Here is a 22,046-nt window from a genome sequence, read left to right as displayed (position 1 = left end):
TTTTATATGGGTGCATAAACAGGGCCTAACGTCTATATCGGTGCCCAAAGTGAAGATTTTTGGCATTTTACTGCCGCCGTGAGTTCCCCCGCAAAGGGGCCCACTAAGTCTGTGTCGCCCAAGGGCCCACATAAACCTGGAGCCGGCCCTGGATGTACCCAAAAGAAAGTGACCCCATTTTAGAAACTCCACCCCTAAAGGCATTTATCAAGGGGTGTAGTGGGCATTTAGACCCCACAGATGTTTTTCAGAAATTAATACGCAGTGGATAATGCAAAGTGAAAATTGCAATTTTTCCACTGATATGCTGTTTCATCGCAAAATATGTTGTACTCAGCTGCTGTGCCACTGGAGAATCTTACTCCATAAATTGTTTAGCGGGTTCTCCCAGTTATGACAGTGCCATGCATGTGGACATAAACTGCCGGTTGGGCACACTGTAGGGCTTAGAAAGGAAGGACCGCCATTTGGAGTATGGATTTTGCTTGGTAGTAGTTTTGTTTGGAGCTTTACTGGTATTTCAGTTTATAATGTGGGGCATATGTAAGCTGTGTGGAGCATATCAGGGCATAATAAGAGGGTATAATAATGGGGTAAATAATACAATTATCCATAGATGTGTGGTACGCTGTGAAGCAATCCGTTATGCGCAGTGCGGTGTCACACTGATAAACGGTTTTATTTCTTATCCCCCTTTTGTAACGCTCTGCATCTTTTGGGGACTTTTCCTCCTTTGTAGTTTGGGAAATTTTGCTGGAAAAGTGTTGCCCTGATATAACACGGGCGTCCTCGCTTCCAGCAGATATGCTATGTCCCTTCTCTTCCTAGTTTCTAAATACAATGGTCCTGAATCTGAAGGAATGTTCCCCTCCGGCCTGCACATCCGGATGTTTTTTCATCATCGCATTACTAGTACTATAACTTTTCTGTTGATGGAACTATTTGAAGGCTTGTTTTTTTGCGAGACAATATAGATTTTATTGGTATTATTTTGGCACACATATGGCTTTTTGATCACTTTTTATTTAATTTTTTGGAAGACGAAATTACCAAAAACAAGCAATTCTGGAACTATGTTTTTTTTCGACATTAACCGTGCGCCATAAATTACATGTTAACTTTATTCTGTGGGTCGATACAATTACAATACAATTACGGCAATACCAAATGTATATTGTTCTTTTTTCATGTATTACAGCTTTTGGACAATAAAATCCCTTTTTAAAAAAATCATTTCTTTTTTGTGTTGCAATATTCTAAGACCCATAACTTTTTTATTTTTTCGTGGACAAAGCTGGATTAGGGATTTTTTATTTTGCGGGAAGAAAGCAGCCATGTTTTTGTAAACCTGTACAACCCCTGTTGTTATGAGGATAAGATACCTCTAGAAAATTGTGTTAGTGGAGAATATCTACCAGTGATAGGAACAATGTTTACCATACCTCTCCATAAGCAACAGTATTATTGTATCTTCTCATTTCTGGATAAACATTATCCAAGTACCACTGGAAATTTTTGCACTTCAAGCTTTTCCTTAAAGCGATTCTTTCTGATATGTCACCAATGTCAATTCCTGGGTTCTAAAAGTAATGAAATAAAAAAAACGTAATACATTTTCTTGTATGATTACATAAAGTTTTATTTTTATGCTGTTTATACCTTACCTCTAATGGTAAATTCCATGCAATGTAAACATGTGATTTGTAGTCATCCATCCAAACCTCAGCTACCCGTAAAGCATTTCTCTTTGTGTAGAAATCAATATTATTGTTATATGGCTTTCTTTTGCGTTCTATGTGGGCCACTCTTGAACATGGGAGGACTTCCATACTTCCACCACACAACCAAACCTGGAATAAAGTAATATTTATTAATCAAAGCAGTTTTTGGTGGGGGTTTTTTTATATTTAGAAATTTCACAATCTGATATTCCACTAATTTTCTGCAATATTCTTCTTTCAATTTCTGTACCTAGACTTTTTCAATCAGAATGTTCCTACTTTTATTGTTAGTATTATGTGAATGAGAGATGTTGCAGCATAACAGGGAGAGTCAAGGAAACAGCACTGTCTGTGCCTAATTAAACCTAAACACAAAAAAATATGTCACATTGACTGTTGCTGCAAAATAACTCTCAGCGATTGTAAATACACATGCTTATAAGAAACAGTAATTCATAGAAATACACTATTCCATCACATGGAAAATGAGTACAGACATAAAAAATAATTCCCATACAATTTAAAGGGGTTACCTTACCCTAAGAGCAGAAAGGTTAAGGTATAGCTGAATGAAACATCCCCTGCCCCCAGGAACCGGAGTCATGGCGATTAGTTGTCTTTAACTTATACTTTTTAACTTTCAGTTTCATACGTTATCTGATGTTTCTTTATAAAAGTAATACATGACCCACTAGGGGCAGACACAGACAGCAGAGAGACCATGTCCAAGAATAGTATATGGGCTCCTTCCTCTATAATAGTTCATTATAGATCAACTCCGTTATGTCTCTATAACCATCCATTATTCAATGTGTCCTATTAAATTAACATTTTAGTCCCTTACATGCGATCTAATACACAGTAGGCAGCTGCTTGCTGCACCTGCGGATGCTCCGTCACCGCTCCATTCACTTTCAGCAAGCAAGATTGATAAGATTAAATATTTTTTTCCAACGCTTACTATATCAAAATAAGTAAACACAATTTGGTTGCTTGAATATTGTAGTATGCACCTAAAAAGCTAACATGTTGCCAAGAACTTCTAAAGCTAGATGTCTATCTGTGTAGACATATAAATTATTTCCATGTCTAGCACTGAGGATTTCAAAATGCAGCAGGTTAGTGACGTATTGCGTTTCATTTAATGGCTCTGCTGTTGTTACTTTCCCATCTAGACAAATGCTAATGCAAAATAAGTGATATTGACAGCAGGGGGATTTTAGATTTCCATTAAGTAAGGCAATATATAGATATGTCATTTATTGCTTACTTTATCAGACTATGAAGTATTTGTTGCCAGGAGGCCCCTGACAAGATATGAGCAAGCAGATAAATGGGCTGTCGAGTTTTCCCGCAGATACACAATAAGCTGATCTGTAGTAATCCTTAGAAATCAATCATCACGGTACATTAAGAACCTACTAATTCATTTTTAAGAAGAAAGACAGCTGAATTAGTGAATCTTCACAAAAGACAATACGTACGACAAGCAATGTGAATGCAAATACGAAGGTGTTTGTTTATGCTTAGGATGCACTTTATGTAGTATAAGCATCCATTATCACGCCATTACTCATAATTTACAGATGACATTTAAAATCATGTCAGCTACAGATGTTGTTGAGCAAAAAAGTCAGGATTAGTCATATTGAGGTTATGATGATATTAATGGTGGCACTGACAAACACTTTGACCTTTCCTGTTGATATTTTATGTCACTTAATGCCTTTAACCAGCTTATATTTGAAACAATCCAATATATGTCATACAGTATAACCAGACAAGGAAAAGGAAAATTATGTACAGTAGGAAATTAAGTACAGCAGGATAGCTAACATAGTACTTAAAGTAAATTGTCTTGATATTTCATTTGTAATTTAAAGGGGTTTTCCGGAAGTAAAAAATTACATTCATTTAAATTAAACAATGAAAAATATACAACTTTACAATGTACTTACGTTTCATCAGATGGCTGTAGCGTCGTATATCCTCTTCCGTCACCGCCCCCTTAGTAAAGCAAAATCTGCACTTCCTGTGCAGACCCGTCCATTTGGTCTGCTGCCTTACTTCCGGTTTCCGGCTTTCACACTGTACGGTTATGTCACAAATGACGTAACCGTACCACGTGCTTCTTTATGATTAGAGCATGCGTGGTTAACACACTCCACCGCGCATGCTCTGTGAAATTAGTAATGGAATATGAAGTTGCGGGAATAACGGCCGTTTCGGCCGTCTTCCCGACAGATGCAGGAGCTGTGACAGCTGCTGTCTCGTACAGCAGCTGCCGCAGCTCCTACAGCGGGGACCGATCGCTGTGTCCCCGCTGTTTAACCCCTTAAAAGCCGCGTTCAATAGAGATCGCGGCTTTTTAGGGGTTAAGTTACCATCGCCGGCCTGCTAGATAGCGGCCGGCGATGGTTACTATGGCAACCGGACACCAAACAATGGCGTCCGGCTATGCCATAGACTGAAGCCTAGTGGGTCCTGACAACGTCAGGACCCACTATGCTTGCTGTCAGTGAGTAGCTGACAGTTCTAATACACTGCACTACGCATGTAGTGCAGTATATTAGAATAGCGATCAGGGCCTCCTGCCCTCAAGTCCCCTAGTGGGACAAAGTAATAAAGTTAAAAAAAAGGTGTAAAAATAAGAAAATAAAAGTTTTAAAAGTGAAAAAATCCCCTTTTTTTCCCTTATCAGTCATTTATTATTAATAAAAATATATAAATAAATAAACTATACATAATTGGTATCGCCGCGTCCGTAACGACCTGAACTACAAAATTGTTTAGTTATTTATCCCGCGCTGTGAACGCCGTAAAAGAAAATAATAATAAACCGTACCAAAATCACAATTGTTTGGTCACGTCACCTCCCAAAAAATTTATTAAAAATAGATCAAAAAGTCGCATGGGGGGACAGAGGGAGCTCCCTCCCTCTGTCAAACACATTAGATGCCGCTGTCACTATTGACAGCTGCATTTAATGGGTTAAACGGACGGAATCGGAGCGCGCTTCGATTCCCGCAGTCGCAGCAGGAGCCAGGCTGTGTATAACAGCCGTGCTCCTGCCGCTGATCGCGTGGGTACAGTGGCAGTACCCGCACGATTACAGGACGGATATATCCGTCCTCCTGCGCGAACTAGCAGCTGCTGAGGACGGATATATCCGTCCTTTGGCGTTAAGAGGTTAAAAACGCAGATATCCAGTCATTTCAGCTTGTACTATCAGTAATAGAATGAGAGCACCAAAATGAAGACTGAGATTGCAGAAGTTAGTAGAGCTGGGTGTAGTAGGCGGAGCAAGTGCACTGCTGCATGCACATTGCATGCTGGGACTAGAGCAGTGCATGCAGGGAGGAGAAACACAGGAAGAGAAGAGGAATGAACTTACTGAGCAAAACAAACCTCTCAAGGTAAACAATAGGGAGTAATGTTACTAAAACCATTTATTATCAAGAAAAAGATAGTCAGAGTGCACTAATATATTAATAGAAGAACGTTGCATTGATTTAAAAAAAAAAAAAAAGTATTGGAAAACCCCTTTAAAGAAATTGATCATTCTCGATATGTAGCAAAATTAACCTAAACATAATTTGATTTCTATTTTTTATATTGATGTATTGACATATAAGGTTTACTGTGTATAATTGATAGACAGACTTTTAAGTGATACTTAGAAGTTCAAATATTAGAAACCATTAATCTGGAGATGACGGCAAACACCAAAAACATGCAGTAGTGGCATCTGCTATAATTCTTGAATGCATTATATATTGATAAAGTATGTTGATGTTGAGAGAATAAAAATGATGATGTGCATCTACACACCTATTCAGAGGCATCAATGAGTTGATCTACTATGTAAATAAAGTTTGATTTTACTATATACAGAAGAATTATCAAAATATAAAAAGATCTGCTTCATTAAAGGGTTAAGGCCATTTTACACCGGCCGATAAGAGGCCGGTGCAGCGAGCGCTGATCAACGAGACATGGTTGATTGGTGCTCGTTTGTTCCTGTCACACGGAGCTATGGATGGGGACGAGCGGTTGTTACTCTGATCGTTCGTCCCCATACATTATCATCATGTCGGCAGCACATCTCTCTGTTTACACTGGGAGATGTGCTGCCGACAACGATAACATTTCACTTTTTTAAAATGATGCGACCAGCAGATCGTTCCCCTGTTTACACAGGGCAATTATTGGCAATGATATGTTGTACGTTATATGAACGCTCGTCTGCCCGATAATCGTCCTGTGTAAAACCCCCTTCACTATTTTTTAACACAACTTATGACATGCCATGAAGATTACAAGAACAAAGGATTTTGCCGTGAAGAAAGGGTTTTGCAATAAAGGACAGAAGGGATTGTTTATTTTCATTATTTTTACCCTCTAAACCCTCTCTGTGTCACTTGGGCCTCTTTAACCCTTTCCTGCAGCTGTTTTTTGGTTTTCCGTTTTTGTTTTTTCTTCCCCACCTTTCAAAAACCATAACTTTTTTATTTTTCCAATGATAAAGTCGTATGAGGGCTTGTTTTTTTGTAGGCCAAGTTGTAGTTTTCATAGCCACATTTATTGTACCATATAGTATACTGGGAAACTAGGAAAAACTGCAGTTCCTTGTTTTTGGTATATCGTTTTTACGGCATTCACTGGGCAATTAAAACATTGTGTTAATTTTATTTTGCAGACAAATATAATTACGGAGATAACAAATTTATGTCTTTTTTTTTAGGATTTACTACTTGTACTAAGAAAAAACTAATTGTCAAAAAAAAAAATTGTGTTGAGTTGCCATATTCTGAGAGACATATTTTTTTAATTTATTTTTCAGTCAGTATCATTTTGAGGTACATAACACTGTTTGATCACTTTTTATTCAATTTTTGTGGGAGACAAGGTTCCCAAAAAACAGGAATTCTGTAATAGCTCAGACTTTTATGGACATGGCGATACCAATTATGTTTATTTATTTTTTACATTGCTTATGGGGGAAATAGGAAAAGTGTTTTTTTTTTACTTTTTTTAATAGTCCCCCTAGAACTTGAACAAACGATTGTTTGATCCCTTGCATGATATACTGTAATACAATTGTATTGTAGTATATCGTGATTTTTACAGTCTCTGGCAGGGCTTAATAGGAGCAGATAGATGGTAGACCTGGGTGCCTTTATTAGGCCCCTAGGCTGCAATGACAACCATCAGCACCCCGCAATCGCATCACAGGGGGTTGATAGGATGTCAAGGGGGCCACCTTCCTCTTTTTAATTTCTTGAATGCCGTGGTTGCTATTAACCGCAGCATCTAAAGGGGTTAAATGAGAGGGATTCCGCTCATTGCAGTGAAGTGTCTGTAGCATTTAGCCGACACCCTCTAAGTATGGAGCAGGCTCAGCTGGTGAGCCCGCTCCATACATCCCCTTGCCGGCTATGTCGTAACCCTATGTTGAACGTCGGCAAGGGGGTGAACTAAAATCCATTTTTGTGACTAGAAAGATACAATAATCCACAATTTACTGATTACTTTTAAGGTGAGCTTAAAGTGAAAAATGGTTTATCATATTTTTAATATGGGCTTTAGAAGCAGCTGATTGACATAGCATGCTGTCATCTAGTCTATGATCTACAAGTACACCAGAATCTTTCTCTACAAGTGACTCTTCCATTTTTACTCTTTTTCAAACTTATGGGGCATTCAGATTATTAGTACCCTGATGCATGATTTATATTTATCCACATTAAATCTCATTCTTTAAGTGAATGCCCAAACACTCTGTCTTGTAATTTATAAAAAAATTTCAAAGACTGTTTTACATTATATATCGATCAGCCATAAAATGAATACCACCTGCCTAATATTGTGTGGGACCCCCTTGTGCCATCAAAACAGCTCTGACTCTGTATTTCATACACACATATGCAGGGAATTCATAGCAAAATTACCAGATTCCATATGGGATATAAATTGGCTAGAATTATCTTTTATTCACAAAATGTATCCTATATTATCATACGGGATAGAAAATTGGCTAGAACTATATTTATTCCGAAAACATCCAAAGGGACTGTTCTAGGAGATTTACCAAGGTCTACTGCAGCAAACAGTCCAACATAACTCTAACTTTTTAGTCTCCTTGGAAAAAGAGCTCCATATTTCTTTCACCCAAATATTAGTATCGAGAATCCTTTCAAGCTCAAACGGCTTTTCCCGCTGAATAAAAATACAAGAGAACTCATATAAAACAGTCAACAATGGTATAAGACACCTTACCAACTTGACAATATGAACATTACACAAGATGATAAGGGCTGGAGATTCAGATCCACAGTGGGGACCCTCTCACACATGTGGTTTTACTGCACAAGTATTCAAAAATATTGTAACACAGCATATTAATCTAACATGCAGAAGCAATGTACACATTTCCCCAGAACTTGCACTGCTGTGGCTACCTACTCTATCTTTTCAACTATCTAAACATCATTTGTCAACTTTACTTTGATAACAGCAAATATACCTCTTAAATGGAAGTCAAAAGAACTCCCAACCTTGAAACAGTGTCCTAATAGAGTGTACCAAAAATGTAGAATGAAGGAACTAGCTAGTTGGGAAGTATATTACCCTGTGGAAACCCTGGTTTGAGTTTCCTAAAACCTAAAAACCATCATTGCCTTTACCTAGTACCTCTACTACTACTCTTTATGGTCACAGCATATAGGTTCTAGTTCTTACACGCCACATTTAAGGGAATGTTTTGATTGTACTTTATTAGGCCCTGGTAGGTGTTATGTATTTTATGTTATGTTCTATCTTCTGTAATACTTGTTTCTACTGTTTCTTTCATTCCTAGACATCTTGTCACATCATATAAATATGCTAGGCCTCTGTGCCTTATCAATATGTTTACTCGATATCTATGTTTTAAATTTTTGGATTGTTGAACATTATCATACTGCAAGAGGCCACTGCCTGTAGGGAATACCGTTACTGTAAAGGGGTGTACTTTATCTGTAATAATGTTTAGGTGGGTAATACACGTCAAATTAACATTCACATGAATGCAAGGACCCAAGTTTCACAGCAGAAAATTGCCCAGACCATCACACTGCCTCCGTTGACTTGCATTCTTCTCATAGTACATCATGGTGCCATTTGATCCCAAGGTAAGTGACGCACACACGCACCTGTCCATCCAGCCACCTTCCTCCATTGCTTGATGGTCCAGTTCTTGGGCTCACGTGCTTATTGTAGATGCTTTTTGATGTGGACGGGCACCAGCATGGGCACTCTGTCTGGTCTGCAGCTGTGCAGCCCCAAATGCAATAAGCTCACAAGCACTATGTGTTCCACAAACATTCTATCATAGCCAGCATTAACTTTTTCAACAATCTATGTTACAGTTGCACTTCTTTTGGTTGGGGTCAGATGGCTAGTTTGAGCTCATCAATAAACCTTGGGTCCCCATGACTCTGTCGTCATTTCATTCCACAAGGCCTACCGTTTTGTAGATGCCCTGATCTGGTCTTCTAGCCATCACAATTTGGCCCTTGTAAGTTGCCCAGATTCTTACACTTGCCCAAACTTATGGTACCACTATTCTTTCTACTGCAGTATTTATTTTTCAGTATGATTTGTGAAACTTGGCCATTTATAAGTAGGACTTCATTTTTTAATTTGCACTGGTGACTTGAAACACTGTGAAATTAACTCTGTGTAGCTTATGTCTTTCTGACTACCCCTAATTATTTGACAGCATGAAAACAGAAAGGTTCCAAATATAGAATTGAATTCCATATTATTTTATTCTTATTCTAACACCTACGACAGGCTAGGAAAAAAAGCCTCAGTGTACATATAGAAAACCAATAAATTAGTTTAAAACTTGTTATTTAAAGATTAGCATAATTGCTTGTTTTCAGTATAGAATTCAATCATTATTTATGATACTATAACTAAAAAATAGCAAATAACACACAAGTGATACATTTTAATGAGTTATGATTTATTATCCAAAATGTTCCAACATAATTGTTTGTGTTAGAAAAATGATGTGACCACCATTTTATTCTCTCTCTCTCGTGCTCTCCCTCTTTATTCTCTATATTCGCATCTGAGTGGTTTTAGAGGTGGTTTCAATGGCAGCCGGGGCCAAACAAAGGTCCCCGGGTCTGCCTTTAGTAAATGCCTGTTAGGCCATACCAGAGGCACAGCCTAACAGATGTGTCCCTGTTCTTCCCAAACCTCTGTCCCTACCTACTTGTACGACCCGACCTAAACAACGGTGCACAACTGGGCGGCGTTCCCTATACTAGTACAAGTGAAACTGACAAACGGATAAGACAGAGACAGTACGAAATAACAAAGGGTCACCTGGGAAGTACACGGAGGGAGAGGCAGGGCAATTGCGCCACGGACAAGTCCGGGCGCAAAAGGCGGGGTCAGGCAGGCAGGGTCAAACCAGGAGAGTGCGGAAAAGCAAAAAGTCAGAAGGCAAAGAAAAGTCAGGAGTCCAGCCGGGGACAGGGGTCACAAAGTCAAAATGCAAGTCGCTCAGGGGAGTCTGAAACAAGGGAAAGCACCAGGCTAGGTAACTCTAATTACAGGCAAAGGCCTACTACCCCAGGCTGAACTAAATAAGGAGAGGGCGGGAGCTCAGGAACATCAGCCAGGCTTTGATTGGCCTGACGCTCCTGAGCTCCTATTGGCTGCAGACTGGCTCAGTCTGCCAGGCCGGGCGATGCCTGAGCGAGTAACTCTCGACGTCCTGGAGACCGAGGGAGCCGCAGGAAGGGAGTACGTGACAGGTTTTACAATGACAGGCAATAGTATACAGAAGTATTGCAGTGTATTATAAAAGCGATCAACTGATTGCATAGTTAAGTCCCCTAGTGGGACTAAAAAGTAAATAAAAGTTTAATAAAGCTTATAATTAATAAATAAATAAATAAATAAAAATCACAAGTAAAAAAAATAAAAACCCACTTTTTCCCCTTACAAAATGCTTTATTAGGAATAAGAAAAAAAAAAAGGTTACACATATTTGGTGTCGCCGCATCTGTAATGACTCCAAATGTAAAACTCGATGGAAAAATAAAAAAGTTATAGCTCTTTGAATGCGATGGTAAAATGTAAAAAATAGGTTGATCATTATGGCTGAAAACGCCTTCGACATTAAGGGGTTAAAAGATGTACTGCAATGTCTATTTGATAGTGAGGAATAATGTCTCCTCTCTTGTATTATTATGTATATCTTTTTGAAATCCAATAAAAATATATATTTGGGAAAAAGAGTTCTAGATTAATTAAGAGGTTTTGTCTGGGGTCTGAATTAATTGGGGTCTGGTCTGGGGTCGGTATTAATTTAGGGATCTGGTCTGGGGACTACGCAGGTAACATAGGTGAAAAGGAGGAGGAGGCATACACTTTACCTATGCGTACCGTGACGGTGGGAGATCCTAGAGCCTGCTGGAGCAGGAAGCAGCAGCCAGCACTGCATCTTGGTGAGTGACTGTGTTTTGTAAATACATAAGCTTCAGCACAATTTTTTATGTTGATTCCGTGCGCACTCACTCTCTCCCCTTACAGAACTCATCTGTCTCCACTCTGCCCCTCCAAAGAACCCCTGTTAGGTTTAGTCTACCCCCAGCTTCCCTCCCACCCATGCTATTTTCCATTCTCTAGCCCTCTCCTCTCGCTCACAGAGCCCTACCACCTAGTCTCTTCCCCTGCACACCTTCTGTCTCTGTCCTGCCCTTCCATAGAGTCCATGCTAGCTTCTCATTCTCACTTCTGCCCCACTTCCTGATACTTTCAGTTACCACCACAGAGTAAGGAGGTGGGGGTTCCCAGTCTCCTTGACTGCATGAGGCCCAAAAATTCCTGATGGTGGCCCGGAGGATTACAGTAATCTTAAAATCCCATTCTCTGTGCAAATGTTTTCACTGATCAAACGGTGCATAGTCAAATCTATTGTTCGTAAACAAGTTTCATTGGATTTATTGTCATTATTTATTATGTGACTGTAATTATAATTATAATGTTTAAAGTGCCTGCAAGTGTGCATGCGTCAACAAAGGTTGAGCCACAAGATTGATATGTATAAAGTGTAAAGTGAGAAAAACTGTTTCAGTGAAATGCTCTTCCCTTTAGATGTTACTAATAAACTTTTGTAAAATGAACGCAGTCTTGTCAACATTCATTTAAATTTAATTAAAATGTACGTTTGTCAGCTTTCAAATAGTCAACATGTATTTTCTATTCAGTACTTTCCACAATACATTGGTTTGGAACTTGATTAAAGTAGACAAATTAATCTTGATGCTTGCTGATTACACTACGCCGATGCCTTCCTCCTTACCATTATCCGTTCAATCATTCAGAGCAACGAGTAATTGACCCTGCTATATAAACTCACATATACATTCCACTCCAAGAATTAATGACATGTATACTGCTTCTTTACAGGAAATGTGGAATACAAACAAGAAAACGGAATTTGACGGAAGATAATAGCAACCTGAATTCTTTACTGTGGATTTGTTAGTTATATTTTAGCTATAAAAGTGTACATATTTATTGTCTTACATGTGTAGCAGAGCTGAACCTAGAGCCCACTCATTCTGAGGATCTGTGGAGTTTCCAGCAGTCGGTGCCCCACTGATCAACAAACAATAGAATATCCTAGTGATATGCCATTACTTGGTAAAGTGGGGGGAAAAAATTTATGTTAGTAACTTGCATATAACTTTAAAGTACATTTTTATCCTTTAACACCATTATGTTTTTTTAAATTTAAATAGTTTTTCTGCACTGATTCATTTCCTAATACATCTTTATAGCTGTCAGAGTTCCATTTTTTGTTGCGTAATTGGCACAAATATGCGGCAAAATCTGCAGCGGAAATTTTTGATACGTCTGAACGTGCCCTAAATATATATTAAGAAATGATTTGCTCTAAATAATATTCCATCATTACAAAATTCAAAACGAACTCTGTCTAAATTATATAGTTTTTTTTATTAAAGATCTAATTTCTGCTCACCGACATAAACCCGAACAAAAATGCAGGGAAGGTCTAAGTGTTTTTAGTTAAAAGTGTAGGTTAATTCATTAAACATCATTCCTCTTTTGTCCCCAAGCTTATCCTGTATACAAATACAGCTGTTTATTACTGATTTTACTCTCAAGTTATTGGTTTAAATGAGATGTAGAGACAATGAACAATGTCCAAAATGTCTGGACAGCTCAGAAGATTGGGTGCATCTTCTTTGGAGATGTCTTAAACTATATAAAGCTTCTGGGATTAGATTTTTTTAAAATATTAACTTAATTTTTAGGTGGGCGCGCGCGCTCTCCTGCTTTTCACTCAGCGTATGCGCAGTACAATCTTTCTTCTCGACGTTCTAATCGGCAGTACTGCACATGCGCAGCGTCCCTGCTCTTTATTCAGCGCATGCGCAGTACTGCCGATTAGAACATCATGCAGAAAGATCGTACTGCGCATGCACCGATTACACTAGGGAAGAGCAGGGACGCACGCGCGTTACAGATATTACGGGGCCAGGCATGAATGCGCCAATTATGCTGCCTGCCCCCTGTCAATCAATGTAAGAAGGGAGAGGGGTTGAACTGTGGAGCGAAGTAAGAGCATTTTGCTGCAATGGTAACGCCCTCATTGCACATAAATGATCATTAGCATAAACATAATAAAACTAATTTCCCTACACAGGAGGCAGTAAGCAGAAAATTTAAATAAAGGTTAGAAACAGGTTAGTGTCCTCTACAATACACTGTTACTAGTTTTACTCGGACATGCTGGTGACAGACTCCCTTTACGTTAACTGGTGTAAGACTTTTTTTTTTTTAATCTAAATTGTAGACATTTTCCGGTGTGGAGGGTTTAGGTGGGTCTTGATATATTTATAGATAGAATTTTTTTTATCATGTGATTAGTTTAAGTATAAACTTTACCAGTGCACACCTTTATAAGATCTGTTCCTCCAACATTTGCATAATAGAAAGGGTAGAGTTTAAAACAAGGGAACAGTGGGCCCTGCAAAAGACTACTGTAAATCTCAGCTTCCTGGAATTCTGTGAGTATGACTGGGTGGGAAATGGAAAATTGAAGGTAACTGCAGTAAGACCTTTTCTGGTTTTGTTTCTTTAAGAAAAGAAGTTACATTGCGCCATTTGTGATTACCACAGCCGAAAATGTGAATTGTTATATTAAATATTCTGCTTCTAGGTTAGTCCTTTGTAGTTCTGTACTAAATGTACATATGAAAGTCTATTTTGCTCAATATTTGTCATAGAATTTCCTTTTAAGATTAAACCATATAGTAAGATATGGTAATGCATGCAAACATATGACTAGTGTCAACATATTATAAATTATTATTATTACTATATAAGGGTATGTATGTATGTATGTATGTATGTATGTGTGTATGTTTGTCTGTATATATGTTTTTTGTGCATACAGCACCTATGCATATTAGTGTAGCTATCAGGGTAGAAGGTATAGCAGCCACTATGGGGCCGAGTAGCCCTGGGCCCTACCTCTACTTACAAGTAGCAAGCACTGTGGATAATTGAAGTGCAGAGTAGAAATGGCAGTTGAAAATGAACCACAGACCACTAAGAGACCAAGGAAAAAAGAGAAATAAATAGGATACAGAAAGATGACCAAAAAAATCATAAGCATTGTGATATGACTAACGTGCGCTAAAGGTGATAGTAGTGGAGTGGGGTCTATTTATAATTTTGTTATGGGGCCATGGTTGCTTATTCCATCCTCTCCTATGTGCTTGTGTTGGTTACAGACTACAAACAAATCCTGGGTGTAGTCTGACCCTGAAGTCATTGCTACTATTCTCCATCTGCTCTTCTTGATAACCAAGTTGTTTAATTTTTTTATTTTATATGCACTGTAGAAATGAAAACTTATCTGCAATAATGCACACAGCCTTTAACTAGTTGTTAACTATGTTCTGCTGTGAAAAACAGTACCACTAAGGATACAATAGAGATGGTGGCAAAACTTGGCAGACAAAGAGAGGTATGTTAAACCTTTGATTTACATTTTTTACACACCTGGCCTGATTTTCATTAATTTTACAAACAATGAAGATAAAAAACTATTACAAATAAAGGCATGTTACATTGAAAAACGGTACCATTGTGCTATATTTTTCACAGCTAGAAGTGACCCTCTGGAAAAAAAAAGCTCATATCTCTACTTTCTTCCTGGAGGGAAGCGTGTAACCCCACCCATGAAGTTATTTCTACCTAGCCCCTGCTGTTCTGGAGATCCACAGGGCTCTATACATGGATGGATTCTTCAGCATGCAACATGAATAAATGTGCAGTTCTTGAGCAGTTCATAACAACCGCTGCTTGGAAACTGCATAGACAGCTGCGCTGAAGGAGCTGCCCATGTAAATACATACCCCCAAAGATCTCCAGATAGTATAGCTTGCTATCTTATTAATGTAATGATGGATGGAAACTTGATGAGACCCTCTTATTTCATAAAATCTTTTAATTATAAATGAAACATGTCTACACATTGAACCCCTACAGCCATTATACACATAAACAGTGGAAAAAGAGCCCAGCAAACTTCAACAGAAATGGGTGTATATTAGTACATAATATACAATGGGGCTTCCCATTTCACTGTGGAAAAACTACTCATCTATAATATCTATAAGTATTGTTTCATTTCACGTATTAAATCTCGCTATATATTTTGCTGTGCTTGTAGTCATTCTTTAACAATCATAAAAATCAACCTTTTACATTAAATTTGCCTACACCATGCTAGTGCAGGGGCTCTGCTCCTTCCTTGACAAGTATATAAGAAATGAACTGCTCGCTGCAGCGAAGTGGGGACCACCATGGAGAGAACTAACTGTGCGGAGTGTAATGTCCGTGGCTGTGGGCTGTCAGCTCCAACCACCCCCTGACACCCGCAGCCACGAGTCAGCAAGCACTGGCCCCAGCCTCCTCCTCAGGAGATGCCAGCGCTCGCATCCACTCACCTATGTTGGATCCCGGAGGGACTGCATGAAACGGAAGGCTGACACAAGGAGAAGAGAGCCTCCTCGGTTTCTTCCTGGCACTAAGGTCTGGCTGTCGTCCAGAAATATCCGACTGAGGGTGCCGTCATGTAAATTTGCCCCCAGGTTCCTCGGACCATTCGAGGTTCTGCAGCAGATCAACCATGTCGCCTACAAGCTTCGGCTGCCTCCTGCCCTCATGATTCCCAACTCCTTCCATGTCTCCCTCCTGAAACCGGCGATCTTAAACCGCTATTCCAAGACTCCCAGCCCTGCGGTTGCCTCCAGCGGCCCCTCGGACATCTTTGAGGTCAAGGAGATCTTGGACACCAAGAGAGTGAGAGGAAAGACTTTTTATTTGGTGGATTGGAGGCGGTTTGGTCCCGAAGAGAGGTCCTGGGAGCCAGAGTAGAACCTCAATGCCCCTACTCTTCTGGTCCCAAGAAGAGGGGGCGTAAGAGGGGGGATACTGTAATGTCCGTGGCTGCGGGCTGTCAGCTCCAACCTCCCCCTGACAGCCGCAACCACGAGTCGGCAAGCGCTGGCCACAGCCTCCTCCTCAGGAGACACCAGCGGTCGCATCCACTCACTTCTGCCGGATCCCGGAGGGTGCGCGCGCACGCTCGTCCCCGCTCTTAAAGGGGCAGCGCGCGCACCGAACCTCATGGACGAACTTTGACCCGTGAGTACCCTGGACTAGAAGAGGGGTCCTGCCCCCTAGTTCTATGCCTGAGCGTTGTTGTATTCCCTAAGTTTGTCTATGTGATGGCCTCCTAGTTGTTTCCTGTTCCAGTCCCAGTCCCTGTACCTATACTTGTTTCCAGTTCCTGTTCCTAGCAATCCATACCTTCCTGGTTTAGCACGGAGCCGTGCCAAAGTCGTGCCGTGCTGCATCCACATCTGACCTGCTTCACATCGCCTGACGTCTGCCTGCTACTTAGTCCAAGCCGAGCCTGCCCTGCCGCTGTCTGAGCTGCCACAGGTACCTATAAGAACTATAGACTATCACCTGCTCCCTGTTGGCCAGCTGCCTTACCGCCACGGCCGTATGACCCAGTGGGTCCACAGATCCTTCGTGACATGGAGAGTGACTTAACATGCGTGTCCACCAGCATTCAGCTCATTATGTGGATGTGCACATTGCTTTGCCTTTAGAACTCCAGGTGGTGCCATACTATGCAAGTAATGGTTAACGGCATGCAAATGGAAAACACTATTCATTTTGTCTGATTTATACAATTAATATGATATTTAATGTTGGAACAATCCCTTTAATATGTGTGTGTATGTTAGGTTATTGTAAAGTTCGAAACGTTTTGTAATGATTTGCCTTCACATTGTAATGTTATGTCATTCTAAACTTCAATTAAAATGACATTTAAAATAACATTTAAGATAAAAGTGACAATAATTGTGTTAGATGCATAGATGCCAGCTCACTCAGCACCAATGCGGTGGATTTTCTGTTAAAGAGATAAAAGCTGGCTCCTTTACATTTACTAAAATGCAAATAAATAATAAATACTGTAGTAAACGTAAATTTCCTTTCTTCTTATTGTTACAGGGAAAGGCTGCCTAGATCTGAGAGTATAAATATACAATAGAATTTACGCTTTTGGACCTAAATCCAGTAATATTATTTGGTTGCCTGCATTTGGCTAGACATAACTTTTATATTTTTTCGTCAATGCAAATGTATGAGATATTGTTATAAGTTGTAGATTTTTTTTGAACATTTTGTTTGGAGAGACCGTATGTAACATTAAATTTATTTTCTGATCACCATGCATATGCTGTACAATTAGTTGCACGAGGTACTACACATACTAGGATACCAATATATATAACTTGAAATTTGTATTGTGTTAAAAATTGTGTTTATTGTTTTTTTATTCACTGCATTTTTTTATACTGGTTATAATCTTGTTATAACTGTGGCCCATCTGTGTGATGTTTTATTGTTCCCACCCTTGCCTCCTACAATTACCTCATTTCTAATCTATACAGGTACAGATCAGTGATAATGTTTTCGACACACATACCTTTTTTTTTTTACTTATTATCTTAATAACAAATATGTACTATTAATGGGTTTAAAGAGGCTCTGTCACCAGATTATCTCCTACATAATGTGATCGGCGCTGTAATGTAGATAACAGCAGTGGTTTTTATTTTGAAAAACAATCATTTTTGAGCAAGTTATGAGCAATTTTAGATTTATGCTAATTAGTTTCTTAATGACCAACTGGGCGTGTTTTAACTTTTTACCAACTGGGCAAGGTGATGACAAGTGTATGACGCTGAGCAATCAGCGAACAAACAGTGACCAATCAGCGTCTTACACTTCTCATTGTTCCAGCCCATTGTTACTGTGTGATTGTGCAGTGAAAGAAGCTGGGCCGGAACAATGAGAAGTGTAAGACACTGATTGGTCACTGATTGGTCAGCGTCATACACTTCTCATCACAACGCCCAGTTGGTAAAAAGTAAAAACACGCCCAGTTGGTCTTTAAGAAAGTAATTAGCATAAATCTAAAATTATTCAAAACTTGCTCAAAAATTATTGTTTTTCAAAATAAAATCGACTGTTGTTATCTACATTACAGCGCCGATCACATTATGTAGGAGATAGGGCACTTATAATGTGGTGACAGAGCCTCTTTAAGTAAACCTAGTCCAAGTTTAGATTTATACCAAAGGGTTTCCTTCCTCATCAAACCTTCAAATTCAAGTCTATGCCTCATTTTCACTTCTTCCAAATAATGATAAGAGAAGCAGACAAGATCTAATGGGGCACAGATCTTTGCAGTCAATTTGTATCAATTGGTGGGGGTTCTCAATGCCTGGATCTCCACCAATAAGACTTCGGAAGTTTTCTATAAATTGCAGTACCACTTTGAGGTAGATATAATATAAAAATAAACATTAATTTGTTATTGCAATAAAACCCTATCATATAATAGTATCTCAATATACCTATATACTGCAAAGTCATTATCTGTTCTCTTAGACATCTTTCTAAGGAGAACTGCATTAAATATCTATCATATATAGAGTATATTTAGGTATGAATGTATGGCTTTTCTACATAATCACTTTGTTCTTATTACAAGTGATAGACTATGAAGCTCATTTCTAGTTAAAGGGGTTCTCCGGGACAGAATAGGCCATCAATGTTTGATGGGGGTTTAACCTCTAGGTTCACCTGACGATCAACACAATGAAGTGCCTGCGACCCTAATGTTAATGCGGGTGTCCTTTATTATATACATTGGCACAATGACTCATTTGTACGGCTGTGCCTGGTATTGCGGTTCATCCCATTCTACTCAAGCTTTGAGAGCATCAATATTTTAGTGTATGAAAACTGCTTCAAGTATTTAAAGCGATTAATTTCTGAAATTCTACCTAGCTTATTCATTTAGCTTATGATGTGGTAATGTTTTGCAAAGATGGCAAAACTTAAGAGTATATGAGCCTGTCATTTACAGTACAATAGCATCTTATCATAACACTCTAAATTCAACTATCACTTCAATTTATATGTAAACGAGACAAGTAAAAATGAAATCCGGGCTTACAAAGTCTGATATTGCACATTTGTGCTGTAATGAAAAACTTGTTAAATATTAAATGTTTATTTGTGTGAAAATCAAATATCGTTCACTATAAAACAGTGAAATAATGATAGCATTAACCATTAACCATTGTATAAAAGAACATTATTCATATATACAGAAAGAGTTTTATGTTGTGCTGCACGCAGAGTTTATGGCTTTTGCTAACCATTTGCAACTTGTCTTATGAAGGCCAAAGATTCTAGCAAGAGACATTCCATTTGATTTTGTGTTATCCAGATGTCTCTTATGAGGCAAGTATTTCTTATTTATGAACGATACTATTCCTTTGTTTCACAACCTCTTGAAATGAATGGCTTTGCTAGTCAGACGGAAATAATAAAAAGTGAGAGTATTTTTGGCTTCCAAACTTGTTTTATCTTGAAATAATGTTTTAATTAAATGGCAATTGAACACACAATGAAGTGACATATGAGAGACATATGAGAATAATCTGAAAAAAATGTGGAATATACAAAAAAATCTGTAGCACCATGTACGGTATATATTATGAATAAAACCTTCAGATGAAAAAAGTAGGTCATGCTATATCACTAGAAAAACATAAACTATTTAGATAATGTCAGGCTTCCAGTACAAAACTAAAGTAGAGCAATGCTGCAACAGCCCTGTGTTTGGACAGAGATAAGATTTGACTCTTTTCAAGGATGTTGTGACAGCTCGTCACAAGAAATTGATACATTATTTTGCCTTTCCTACTTTGCTTTCATTTTGTTTTATTTTCCGTTTTTGTCCTATAAATTAGAAATACTATAGTTACTTATAAAATTTCTTGAAAATACTCAACTAGTATATTTTTATTGGTTTTAACAAAACAAGCAAATAAGTGGGACACTCATTCATGCCTCAACGCATATGCAGTACAGAGTACAGTAAACTACAAAATGTGTGTTAATATAACAAAAAAAATCATCTGCATAGTTGTCAATGGGGAGGCACACACAAACCAGATTCACACTGATCAAGAGTAGCCGATTAGTCATAAACAAATAAAGCTGTTCTGGAATAAAACTTTATGATCCAATTCTTTCAAAACTCTCAGTAGTGTTTCTAGTGGTCTAGGTGAATTTGTAAAAAGTTGCATTGTTTATTAGGGAGATCCATTGGTTAAAAGTGTGTGATTCTTAGGGGGCTTCCAGTTCAATAGGATAGTCTATTGGATGTAAAATGAGAAGACAGGCTTTGTTTTTACAGTATTAGGATGGAACAATTACAAGACCAAGCAGACTCACTTTTTTGGGTAAGATGCTCTGGAGACCCACAAAGACGTTTTTAAAGTCATGATTCTGTCTCTAGGTGTGGATTCGAGGACAAAACCATAAGAAAGAAGGTACCATTAGTGGCATCACATCCTGAGCTCTGTAATCAGCGAAGACTGCTTATTGCCCATGTGGACAGAGGTAAATGTTCAAATCCACATGTTTCATGAAGACAACTCCTTTTGTATGGAAGCTGCCTGGGCGATCTGCTGATCGCTATGGTTCTGGCTTCTCTAACCCCTAGCGATCAGCTAATTCCTGCAGTGGAAGCTGCATCTGGATATAACATTCCTTTCCAGTAGCAACTGCTGGGGAAATGTAGTATTACATGCTGGCTGTCCATGTATTGCATGGAGGTGCTGGGTCCAGCAGAGCGAGAGATGCTCTTACAGAGTGGCTCTCCTTTCTGGGTCATAGAAGATAGTCCCAAGAGGAGGACCCCCTCTATGACATCCATATGCCCTAAAATGTTCATAAAGACTTACAACATCAAACAAGCAGTAAAAATGCGATAAGAAATTGGAAAATGTTTTATTTCCAAATTCCTACTATGTCAGTTAAACTATTGCTATCAGACAGGTCAGTTATAAATCGTTTACATACAGTGTAAACCACTTTGTACTTATTGAATGCATTTTACTGAAAGTGAATTCAAAATGTCCCTCCAAAAAATAAAAATGTTTAATATATATTTTACTGTGACAAGTATTCCACTTCAGGCTGGCACAATCATGCCACAATATGCATTCATTTCCTTTCCTTTACCCTACACTGGCTACAACTAAATTTGTAAATATCCCAAATATTTGGGTCAGCTATTGACACAAATATTTTAGCAATATTGCAATATAATATGTGCATCATGCAACTGTGTCACTTACTATAAGCTCTGTTCACCTCAGTGTTGTGTTCTGTTCTATCTGGGTTCCAACGTTTTTGACGCCATGAATAACAGTCTGCCGCAAATGGGCAAAAAAAAATATGGAAACCTGACGAACCACGTTATAAGTCAATGGGATCTGTCAGGAGTCATTGGGATCCATTAAGAAATCAATCTGTCATATCTGTCTTGGAAACCATCACATTACTGTGGACAGCGCTTTATGTGCATAAAAAATGGGACATATAACAGTCTACATCTGTGATATATGCTTCCCTCCTATATAAACGCATGGCATTTACAAAGATTCCTATGACTTTGACACAGGTGCCACCATTTTTGGCTGCATTGCAACAGATGCTATATTGGGAGATATACGCAACTGCCACCTTGAACCAATAGCAATGAAAAGGTTATTTGCCTTTGCACCACAGTGGAAGATCAGGATCCTCAGTAATAAGTGGTGGGAGATACTTTAT

At 38.7% G+C, this 22,046-nt stretch overlaps 1 protein-coding gene across 2 annotated transcripts in view; it reads right to left on the bottom strand.

Annotated features, from left to right (window-relative positions):
* Positions 1-22,046, bottom strand: part of GALNT17 (polypeptide N-acetylgalactosaminyltransferase 17) — a 410,986-nt gene that overhangs the window by 60,063 nt on the left and 328,877 nt on the right. For both annotated transcript variants that reach the window (XM_075852899.1, XM_075852900.1), the window contains exons 7-8: positions 1,665-1,850; positions 1,443-1,580 (exon numbers count right to left, since the gene is read on the bottom strand). In XM_075852899.1, the coding sequence (XP_075709014.1) occupies positions 1,443-1,580; positions 1,665-1,850 (324 nt within the window). The remainder of the gene's footprint in view (positions 1-1,442; positions 1,581-1,664; positions 1,851-22,046) is intronic.

Source organism: Rhinoderma darwinii, chromosome 2 (assembly GCF_050947455.1).
Source record: "Rhinoderma darwinii isolate aRhiDar2 chromosome 2, aRhiDar2.hap1, whole genome shotgun sequence".
Lineage (NCBI taxonomy): Eukaryota > Metazoa > Chordata > Amphibia > Anura > Rhinodermatidae > Rhinoderma > Rhinoderma darwinii.
This window is presented reverse-complemented; position numbering and strand designations above follow the sequence as displayed.